Source organism: Myxocyprinus asiaticus, chromosome 37, assembly GCF_019703515.2.
Source record: "Myxocyprinus asiaticus isolate MX2 ecotype Aquarium Trade chromosome 37, UBuf_Myxa_2, whole genome shotgun sequence".
NCBI lineage: Eukaryota > Metazoa > Chordata > Actinopteri > Cypriniformes > Catostomidae > Myxocyprinus > Myxocyprinus asiaticus.
This window is the reverse complement of record NC_059380.1, coordinates 4,933,092-4,945,471: the sequence shown is the minus strand read 5'-3', so window position 1 is coordinate 4,945,471 and position 12,380 is coordinate 4,933,092. Positions and strand designations below refer to the sequence as shown.

General features: G+C 38.0%; 1 protein-coding gene across 2 annotated transcripts in view; it reads right to left on the bottom strand.

The window, feature by feature from the left end:
- Positions 1 to 12,380, bottom strand: part of LOC127427593 (immunoglobulin superfamily member 21-like) — a 335,959-nt gene that overhangs the window by 129,030 nt on the left and 194,549 nt on the right. For both annotated transcript variants that reach the window (XM_051675268.1, XM_051675269.1), the window contains exon 3: positions 1,437 to 1,558. In XM_051675268.1, the coding sequence (XP_051531228.1) occupies positions 1,437 to 1,558 (122 nt within the window). The remainder of the gene's footprint in view (positions 1 to 1,436; positions 1,559 to 12,380) is intronic.

The following is a 12,380-nucleotide window of genomic DNA, read 5'->3' as shown; positions in this document are numbered from 1 at the left end:
AATGTCTTGAGATAAAACCCTGAATGATGTCTTAAGGTGTGGTAACTGTGGTATAAGCAGAATAACATACCACTTATACCACGCTGCGCATCGTGACCACATTACCACTTTTTTATTTTTTGTTATAGCAAGTTAGATTATTTTTGCTGTTTTGAGTGTTGCCATTTTTGCCGTAATGAGTGTTGCCATAGAAACGAATAACTTCTGAGTAATTCTGTCATGGCGTGAATGCAGCATCAGTCACCATTCACTTTCATTGTATGGAATAAAAGCTGCAATGAAATTAAATGGTGACTGAGGCTAACATTCTGCCTAACATCTCCTTTTGTGTTCCGCGGAAGAAAAAAAGTCAAACAGGCTTGAAACAACATGATAAATAGTAAATCATGACATAGTAATTAATTTTGGGTGAACTATCCCTTTAATTCTAACTGTTACCAGAAAAACTTAAGAAAAACTGATTGAGTTTATGTACATATGGCAATCTGAGTTAGAAAGATAAAAAGGGCAGCAAGTCTTGAACCAGGTTAAACAAGTCATCAAAACTTGTTTTTCTCATCTCTCTCTTTTCATCTAAGAGTTTGTACCAGCTTTTAGTTTGACTAGAAAGTTGTATGTTTTGGTGAGGAGCAGAGTAGCTATTTTTCCGGCTTGCTTTGCCTTTCAGACTGCAGCTGAGCCTCAGGTAAGAGGGAAGACTTGGGAAACACGTCTGTTCCTCAGTGGGCATGTGAAACACTAAAGCAGCTGTAAGGAAGGCTAAAGACGAAGATTCCTGAATGAGAAACAAGAACATTTCAACTAAGGATCCAAAAGAAAAGAATGGCTACAGGCTCAGTGGATGCACAAATCAGAAAGTAGGGGATACTGAGATAAAGTTTCCTAATCGGCACATGTTTTATTTAAGTGTGAATCATTTTGTGATTCCAATCATATGCATCACCAATTTCTGGCCTTTAGGGGCCGTTCACACAGGAATGCATCCTTGCATTAAAAGCTAGATTGAGCCCAACAGAACTGAACATGAGTCAGGTTTATAGGTGAAGTTTTAATCTTGCCAACACAATTACTGATGAAAATGTCTGTTGTTGAAGGTTTTTTAGTACTTCAATGGCAACATTGACCCCCCCTTGTAATGCAATATCCTCAGAATAACATCTAAAGTGTGAGAAATTTGACACATTTTGTCAATTAAAAAATGTAACGGTCAAGGCGCAACGATGAAAATAAATGTAGCACAACAGAAAAAGATGTCTGTCTGTCGAACGTGTACACAGGCCAATAGTTTTAAAATAATGCACGTTCTGTGTCCCTGTAGGCATTTCTGTTTATGGTAATGTAGAATAGGACAAGAAATGATGTTGAGAAGCAGGAGGGGAAAGTTATCATATTTACAAAAATATAAAAAAATCAATCAAATGATTAACAGCTCTTACCGGACTGTCGACTGATATACCAGGTCTTCCCGTCGGCGGTAATCCTCCATATGGGAGTAATTGGTATTGAACATAGCATCGTACGTGAAAATCTTCTGCTTAATAGTGCCCCCGTCAGTAACCTGTTAAGAAATAAGAATAAAACATCAATGCAAAGGTATGTCTTATAAGTAAGTGGATATATTCCATAGACACATATACATAAATAATGAAAGGAGACAGTACTAGAGCACGATGCCCAAAGGCAAAGTTAGTCGTCATGCTTAAAATTATCCCATTGATCTGTTTAAAGTTATTATTGGTTTATTATTTAAGAGCCTGTGAAGAGATGAATTTAAATTAGCTCTCAGAAACCTGCCAAGCATGATGAAATCAGCGAGACACTTACTTATGTGGCATTAGGAATTTACTGCACTATAAGGCAGTGAGCTAACGATGACTGACATTTTTGCTGCATGTTGTTCGTCTATGCCGCAGGAAAAGTAATGAAATGTGAAGACATATTGCAGAGGTGAGGGATATCTGAAGAGCCATTGGCTCATTCTGCTTCTTTTTTCCCTCCCTGATGTTCTCTGCAAATGATGGAGCGTGGTTCTTTTTGCGGTAATATTCACTGGGGAGAGGATGTCGCTTAGCATTTGAATGATTGCGATTTCTCTTCAGAGCACAAAGAGGGGTGACAGATTTTAATGGAAGTGTTAATGCCTGCTTTGAAGCAGTGGAATTGTTGGCGAGACAGGTGTCTTTCTTTCGACGAAAGCTTGAGATGCTATCTGGCGCCTCTTAATCTTGTCTCCTGGTGCTGTAAATCAGTCCAAGGTGGATTTGCAATTGGTTTTACGAACGACAACGACAATGTTAAATTGGTTGGATTTGAACAAACAATTCATGCTACCCTCACAAATGGATGTGGGGCAGCCTCAATAACCCATAAGACTCTAGAGATTCACTTAATGCTTGCAGCCACTGCAGGGCACAATGAGTCATAATTTGCTGAAATTCCATTTTGAAAGGAAATATAGCCGCAAAGAATACAGGGGCAAAACAGTTCAAAAGCATGAGATAATGCGTACATACTGTAATACATATCTACAGACGCACAAGCTATTGCATTTTTTGAGAAATTTATATATTTTTTTATATACCTGAAGCAGTGTGGTTTAAGGGAATATGAAATGTGAAATCACTCACTGTACTTCACAAAAATTGCTGCATACTCACTGCAACAGAGCACAGCAGTCTGGTTCTGGAAATAAAAATTCCATTCGTTTTCTCCATAAGGGAATTGATTTTTAACGATAACTTATAAAAGTTTAAAGACAGAACATCTGTGAGCTCTGAGGTTGTTAATCGATGGTCCATGTTTAACCGGTCCTGCTCGACTCACTCTGTATTTGTACCAGCGTCAGCTGGCATGGGAGGTGGGTGTGCTAACGAGGAGGCTAAAGGCTACAGCCCCTAGCGCCGGTCGCTAGTGTGCATCTTTAGGCCAGGGGAGTGAGGTTTACACATACGCAAGCTATCACAAACCAGCTGGCTCCCGTTACACTCACCCTCCCCAAACCTCACTTACATCCGGGTCACGGCACCACTGTAACTGGTTCTGCTCGACCCACTCCGAGTGGGATTTGAACCGTGTCAGCCGGCATGGGAGGCAGGCACACTAACAAGGAAGCTAAAGGCCCCTAGCGTCAGTCGCTAGTGCACCTCTTGAGGCCAGGGGAGTAGGTTTACACATACCGCACAGCTATCACACACCAGCTGGCTCCCGTTACACTTGCTACTTTTAAAACAATCGGTCTGCATTGTTTCATCTTCACAAAAAAAAAAAAAAAAAAAAAAACTTGTTTAATTGGGGAATTATTGGTAAAGAACTACACTGTCCATGATCCTGAATGAAAAAAACACAACAATCAAAGAACTGTGTCGAACAAAGTGCCCCAGCAGTGACCGCTCACTTGTATGATGCACTGTGAATGGTGCAATCGAGTGGTCCTCCTCACACTCTCAAATTAGTGACTACTGAAAATTTGCAATATTTGTGTTGGGGGTAATGCGTTATAAGTAACGCATGTTACATAATCAGATTACTTTTTTAGAGTAACGAGTAAAGTAATGCAATATGTTTTATTTTAGACCAAAATATCTGAGTTACTTTTTAAATAAGTCACGCGTTGCTTTTGTACACCTCTCCTTTCCCCATATTGCGATAAATCAGGAGTAAAAGTGTGCAAACTTCGGGGAGGAGATGTAGTGCATGATGGGTATTGTAGTTCTAGAGAGTGGGAGGCTTACCAGAGATGCACAATGAAGTTGTAGTATGTGTGCGCATGATGGGTTTTGTAGTTCTAGAGAGTATGAGCCATGCTTATCAGTGATGGGCAGAGGACAACAAGTGTTCTTTTGGCCCACCCTGAGATTTATGTTGTAAAAACAGTTGTACTCGTCATTTGCAGCAGTTTATTTTTTTGTGCACTGGAGCTTACATGAGCAGCCATCATAAACTTTACCGTTGTCATGACAGTCACCGCAAGAGTTAAGAAATGTGTCCTCATTCGGGCAAGTGAAACTTTGACTCTCGTGATTGATTCATGTAGGCTGCATTTGTGTAAACACACATTTTGTGGTATAATATTGCACAGGCATAAGCTCGGAGAAGTTTTCCCATGGCCACAGCATGATTATACAGTTACATACAGTACAACGTGGAATGACTGCTGACTGTTTGTGCATCCGAACTTCTTTGTTTTAAAGCTGCCCGTAACTACTTCTCCAGGATCAGTTTGCATCAGAACTGCTCTGTGTTAAAGCATTTAACATTCAACATTCCGTTGAGTGAAACGCGATTGATTCAGGTGTAAATACATGTTACATTAAAAAATCAGTAAACATGTTAAGGCAGAGGAATTATAAGACTAGCCTTCCACTGGCCATGACATGATACACAGGGTGAAATACTCCATGATACAACAACCTGTAATTGGGAGAATGGGATGAGAAAAGCTGACTCTGGATCAGCGGTTGTGAGCAACATATTACATGGTTTGTGTACTCAGACAAAATGTCTTAATTTCTTAGAATTTTCAACATTTTTGTTTAATAATAAACAAGTAATCTGATTTATGAAACATACCGTTTTTATGACATTTTGGTAGCATTAAAAACTATTCCATTCAAGTTGTATCACCATACATGTTTGCAGTAGTCTGTAAGCAGTACGCACCGTGGATCAACTCAAAACAAGCTTGCACTGAGATGACTTGAGTGAAAAATATTCATTTATTCATCAGACTTATTCCTTGAACATGTTAGGTTGACATTCCCCACTGAATTTTATCCTGACTTCTGAAAAACATCTCAATTTGTCATTGTCAATGGGCACAACACATGATGACAGATATGATGCAGGTTCAAGTGTTGGACTTTACTGCTTTAGGTAAGACAGTGGTTATAGGCCTTTATCACATCCGGCTCCAAATAGTAGCGTAACCAAAACATCCGCCCACCAATCTGTCTATGGACGATCGCAGTTTTTCTAAATAAATTAAGCCAACTTGGATGCACTTAGCAGTAAACATCAGCCATTTAATCATTTCTTTGGAGTAACTCAGCAATTCAACATGTGTTATCTACCACTTTAATGTATAATAGTATCTGAGCAAGGCGATTATCAGCGCAAAGTTTTCCCAGTTCACGAGGAGCTGCGCGCGCTGTTCAGCCAACTCCCAGAGGATAATTTTGCTCAAGTCCGAAGAGACCGCATTTAAGTGTTTTAATGTTGTTGTTTTCACTACTGCAGCATGCTCATCTCCCGTTTGTGAATATAATAAAAAAAATGTGTGACTTACAGTATACCCTTGTCTTGTTCTAATGCTCTTTAAAGTGTAAATGTACTCTTGTTTGTATTATATTCTTGCACTCCTCTAATAAAAAAAATGTACTTATACTCTGTGAAGTGGTCCCTGCTCACATACATCCTGTTTAAAATAATAAAACAACATGACATCGTTTTTCTTTACTTCATTATCCCTGGGTAATGATTGTAAGGTGAGGTTTGTCTGTTTAGATTAAGTATTTGAGATTAATCGTACATAAAATAGGCCATAATAATTCTGCACTCTGGACACTGCCATTGAAACAGACTGTAGCGGAATTTGTTTTATGCTACTAAGTGAAGATTCCGCTCTGCGAACGTGCAAGTGTGATAAAGGCCTATTCTTCATTATTCATGTTGGCTGCCATGTCAATGGAAAAAAAAAAAATCATGCATATTCCTGTTATCGAGTATTTATTATAAATATGACATGAAGACCTTCTTCTAAATATCTGTCTGTTTACTTTGTTGTTTTGACATGAGTGTTGTACAGTAGCTAGCATGACCTGTAATGTCTCTTGTATGCAATGCATGGCTTATTTGTATGGAATGCATATCATAGCAGAAGAGAGAGTGGCGGTGAGAAAAAAGTAATGCAAAAATAACGCAAAAGTAACGTAACACTTTACTGTCCATAAAAAGTTAATTTTAATTAATTAAGTTACTTTTTTAAAGAGTCACGCAATATTCTAGCGAGTTACGTTTAAAGTAGCATTACCCAACACTGATAATAGCATATGATGTTCTACACTTATAATCAAGAACTTTAAATCAACAGCTATATATTTTTCAATCGTTTTTAATTCGGTTATGTCATTTAGAATGCTTCATGGGATTGTAGTTCATTCCCTCATTAAAGACACTAAGAACACAGCCTTGTACCATTTTGTCTTTTTGTCGATTTTCAAATACTTTTTTGATTCAAATGAAAATTTGTAAAGTTGTGATTCCTCACGGAGCTGGTTGAAGGATTTTATGAAATCCCTATGAAAAAAAAAATAATAATAATAATTGGTAAGAGTACTTCCAGAACCAAGACGTCTAAAACGTTACATTCTATGCATACTGAATATGTCTTATATAGATGACACTTGCTCAACACACATCACAGACAACAAGTGCTTGTGAGAGCCAAAAACAGGTCAGTGAAGTGCTCATATTTTTGCTGAGTCAACCCAAGGCTTTTTTAAGTGACACCACTTAAAAAGCATTTAAGGAACACTTCGGCATTGCACTTTGAACATGAAGATTACTCTGGCTATCTGGCTGTCTTGTAAGCATGCGAGGTTGTGGCTGCAATGGGGGCCATGCTACACTTTGCTACAGGTTTACAAGAGCTGGTGATGTTGAAAGGTCAGTCGCTAAAAGCAGGGGTGTAGATTCCAGGTGGGATTGGGGTGGAGTGAGGTAACCCCCACAATAATCAAAACAAGCAAGTACACATACTGTAGGCCCTCAATATATATATATATATATATTATTTTTTTTTTTTTTTAAATTTTGTACTTCAAGCCTTTTTTTAATCTTTAATGGATACACTGATCTGAAGAAAAATGTGAATCTATAATTGCAGAGAGACACAAGGTGAGGGACTTGCTCTGTTTACATGCATTATGAAATGAGAGGGTGCTTGTGTTTATTAAAGCACATATGAAAACAATTCGATAAGTAGTGAGCGTACGCTACATGATGAGTTGGAGAGGCAGAATAAAGGTGCTGACATTCTCTCTGATGAATAGAATCATAAAATGGGCCTCTCCAGAAAAATAGACACCTCCACCCACTTTGTCATCATGACAATAGATGAGGATGATAATGACAACGTCAAGATCATGGTGAGAAAAGAATGGTGTACAACTGAATTGCAAAAATTTGAATTGAAAGAAAAAAGTAAACAAATGAATTATCATTGTGAGAATTATCATCTTGCAACAGATTTAACATGGATGAAACAGAGTTTGAAGTAGTTTTATTTTTAAAGATTTCGAGCTCTAGAAAAAAAAAGAAGCTAAGAATCAAGGTACAACTTTAAATTCAACAGCTCCCTTTAACAACAAAAAAAGAAAAAAAAGTCAAATTTATTTGGCACAACAGGCATTGTGTCAGAAAATTAATTAATATATTGCCAATATTAGTTATTTATGTTTAGAACTATTAGTGGTTAAAATTATTAAACTAAATAAGTGTTGTGGGTCAATGGTTAAACAAAGTAATTTTGTATGAACTATAAGTTTTAGTGTTAAAGTTCTTGAAGTCATGCCGAATTAACTGAGGAAATACACGTAGAGGCACTGTTCTTTGATTTTGGTCGATAAAGGCTTTTGTTAGTGGTTAATTCATTTTCTATGTATTTTATAAATAGTCACAGACAATGGGGATCTTTTAGTCTAAAAGGTTGAGAACCACTGTGATAGAAGGCAGCTGAACATTTTGGTGGTCCATCAGCTCAACCAGCGTCAGACCAGCACTAACGAACAAAACTCAGAAATTCATGCCGGTCTAAGCTGGTCTTTTGGCGGGGTGTGATCAGACCCAGGAAATTTCTTGTACATTTGGGCCTAATGGACCTGAACTCCCATGCAGAAAGGCATCCATCACGCACGACTGTCCGCCCTGTTGTCTTGACAACTACCTCGGGTATGTGAATGAGGAGAGAGACAGCCAGACAACAGGAAACCAGATAAATTACAATGAAGACAGGCTAGTCTAACAGCTGCCATCTAAAAACTGGAGAGGAGAACAGTGTCTGGGTGGATGAGAACCATCTCAGTTTTCTCAGTCCTCGTACATTTGACCAGGCTCAGAAATTTCATTGATTTAAGTCTTTGACATAAAAGTCAATGACAACATGTATTTTCTTTTTGGTTTTAAAAAATATACCCCAATAAAACGCCCCTGAAAATCAAATCTAATATTGCCTCTGAATGGAAAAGTTGGTGGGTTAACCAGTACACCAGCATCCCAAGCTAGGGACTGGTAGCCCAAACCCAACATACAGTACAAGTATGTATCCATGTGGATGAGTGTTGGCTTTTAAGCAGGGATTTTTAATCTTCAATCAGTCAGCTTTGATCAGTGCCATGTCTTAGAAGAGCAGCCAAGCAGGCAAACAGGATCAAAAGGGGTTCAAGAGGGGTGCAACCCACAATGGTAGGAACGAGTGTGGCATCCCTACAGAGTGTAAACAATGCACACCGTCTGGTGCGGTTCCAACTGAAGGACCTGGCCTGCTCCTTACCTTCATTCAGCTCACTTCAGCAGAATGGCACCCCATCCCCCGGGCCTAACCAAGCTGTGGTTATTTATAGAGCACTCCTGCATCACTTTCTGCTGCCTGAGGATAGACGCACACATGTTCACAAAGACATTCAATCGCTTAATCCGATCGTGACCTCTAAGCACTACCACGCTCTGAAAATGAGGATTCAGAGAGACGCATCGATGCTTACCTACTGTATATACCTGCAACATTTCCATATATAGATAGCAATTTGCGACATTCTGGCTTCATGTTTAGTTTAAAGGAGGCAAATTGATCAGGAAGTTCTCAAAGAATGAACTAGTGGTTAATATGCAACCAAACACAATGGATTGACAGTATTTGCTAACAGGTTTGGATCTATTTTTTATAAGCACATAGCATATTGATGGCTCCAAATCAAATAGACGTGGACCAAAAGCAACAAATTAATTTTCATTCTAAACTGTTCTGCATTTCGAGACTCTCCTGTTGCTTTCATCATCTCAGATATGTGGTCATATCTGGTCATATTTTTTTTGTAATTTGTTTTTTGTGTTCCCTCCTCCACACAAACACTTAACTGAAGTTTTGTCATGCTGTACAACCTTACAGCACCCGTCCATTTTTTATATAGCTTGAGAGAAGTTGACAGCCCTAATATCAGTGATTGACAAACAAAATAAAAACCTGCGAAGCATGCACTTCTGTCAAACATACTGTATGTCAAAGCCTTGAAAGACAACTAGTTGTGGTCTACAGTTCCGTTCATACAGCTTCTCATATCAACCAAACTCGCTCTCAAATTTCGGTTGTCAGTCCTCAAAATTTAAGGAAGGAACTTACTGCTGAAAACTAGTAAGATGTGACACAACCAAAGAGAGACAGTCTACAAATTATATTAATATACAGGTATTATAAACTATATATACAGTACTGTGCAAAAAAAAATTAAAAAAAATAAAAACAGCCGATATAGATAGAGGAACTGTGGCGAGTTCTTCAAGAAACTTGGAACATCATATCTGCCAACAACCAAGAAAAACTGTGTCCAGGTGTAACTTGGAGAATTGGTTCTGTTTTGAGGGCCAATGTTGTCAAGTTTTTAAAAGTTCCAACATTGACCATGTTGACAAAGTCCTTTGTACAAAAGGTCAGATTTTCTTGCTTTCATTGAAGCACACAAGATGCTCATTGCAAAATTCTCAACTTATTCTGGATAACATGATCATCTGGTTCTTGCCAACTAAAATCCACACTGGCATTAAAACAAAAGGGTAACATACCAAATGTAAAAAAAATAAAATAAAAAATAAATAAAAAAAAAAGTTGTGTATGTCCATTTCTCACCTTTTTTTTCCACTAGTGGAATCAGACTTGTATACACACACACACACACACACACACACACATCTCAGTGCAGCTGGGAGGTACCATTACACCGATCTTAAAGGTACAGTGTTGTCATGTGTATGGCCAGCATAAGAATATTTGTGACAGGCTCTGCACATTTTGTGTGTCATAACAAATAAAACCACAGTAATGAGGCACATAGGTAGTCAAAAGTACACATTTCATATATTTATACAACTATTCAGGGTGCAAACCTTGTTAACACTGTCAAACGGATACCCAAACGGCTAGATAAATCTGTCTGTTGAGCGAAAACCCAAAGCTGTAATGAGGAACTGGTGTGTGTGTGAAAAAGCGAGACACACACAACAAGATGGCCATTGGGGTGTTTAATATTCCCCTGTCCCGATATGAGTGCCACATGCTCTGGGCATGCTGTCACTCATTTCCATTTCAAGACCACCAGGGCGGACACAGCACTGATTGGATGAGGCATTTTTTTGGCAGATTGGAACTGTGGGATTAAAACTCATGCTGCCAGACATGTTGCAGCTCCAGCAGGCCCTGAAATCAGGACAGTGGAGAACATCAGAGCGACTCTGGTTTAATAAGGTCAAAGCAAAGGATAGATATAGGTGTCATTTGAGGTCATCTGTGAGCGTGGCCTCTTAGAATGGCCTCTTTTCACATTTCCAGGTTTGGAACGCCGAAGTAAACTATAGCGGGTTGAATTTGTATAGCAGAAAATGAAAAAAAGCAGATTTACACTGCTAAATAAGGTGGAAACGGGTGAAAAGGGTCAGCAGAGGATGAATAAAATATCCTGTGCTATCCTATTCTATCCCACAAATAGTCATTACTAGTTGCAGAAACACTAAGTGATTCAAGATCAAGCCATGTGATGTTCTTGTGTTCTAGTCGAAAGCCATTAACATACTTTACACAAGTACACAAATGCCGATGTGTAGGCTATGCTTGCAAGTAGCGCTAGGCGATATATTGAATATTAATGATATTAATCATGATATTAACTGATGATGTAAAATTGGCCAATAACGTGAATATCGCAATGATTTTAATGTGCTTTCATTTGGCCATTAAGTTTCATAAAGAGCGCATCAGTAGACTAATTTCACAATCCTTCAGGGCTGCACAATTAATCAAAATAACATCAATATGGCAAGTTGGTCATGTGTGATTATTATTCCACAAAGGGTTGTGATTTAAAGACAGATAAATGGTCTGTGTGTGATTCAGAACAAACCAGTGACGGCGCTCTCAGATCAGTTCACATGCGTTGTGAAATCAAAGTAATGCAGGTTCAAGCTTTCATGCAATTTCAAACAATAGTAACAGTTACAAGTTATTATACAAATCTGTAAACAGGTCAGAAATATATTACTTTTGTGTAACGCAAATCTAATAATCAGAATAATAATGATAATTCAGCATTATATTATAATAATCAACCTGATGTGTCCCACAGTAATAATTTAGTATTATGCAATGTTCAACTGGGGTTTCAAAAATAAGTCAGTGAAGAAGCTTTGCACAGTAAAAACATTTGAAGGTAAAAAATGCTTTTTATTAAGCTACTATGTATAATTGTATTGATTGCATTGATATGATTGAATTGCATTCTCCCTTGTGTTTATTTAATGAAAAACTAATTATTAGATTTTTATTTAATGTCTTTAAGATATATAATCTACTTGGCTGTCTGGATGAAATGATGATAAAAAATAAAACAATAAAAAAACTTTTGAGCCATTTTAGAGCAAATACATAATTATCGAGATATATATCGAATAGGCTGAAAAATATTGAGATATAATTTTTAAGACATATCGCCCAGCCCTACTTGCAAGTGCAAACATCCTTCAAGCCTGTTTTACTCCTGTTTTACACTGCATGCCAAAGCAGTACAGGTGCATCTCAATAAATTAGAATGTCGTGGAAAAGTTCATTTATTTCAGTAATTCAACTCAAATTGTGAAACTCGTGTATTAAATAAATTCAGTGCACACAGACTGAAGTAGTTTAAGTCTTTGGTTCTTTTAATTGTGATGATTTTGGCTCACATTTAACAAAAACCCACCAATTCACGATCTCAAAAAATTAGAATATGGTGACATGCCAATCAGCTAATCAAATCAAAACACCTGCAAAGGTTTCCTGAGCCTTCAAAATGGTCTCTCAGTTTGGTTCACTAGGCTACACAATCATGGGGAAGACTGCTGATCTGACAGTTGTCCAGAAGACAATCATTGACACCCTTCACAAGGAGGGTAAGCCACAAACATTCATTGCCAAAGAAGCTGGCTGTTCACAGAGTGCTGTATCCAAGCATGTTAACAGAAAGTTGAGTGGAAGGAAAAAGTGTGGAAGAAAAAGATGCACAACCAACCGAGAGAACCGCAGCCTTATGATTGTCAAGCAAAATCGATTCAAGGATTTGGGTGAACTTCACAAGGAATGG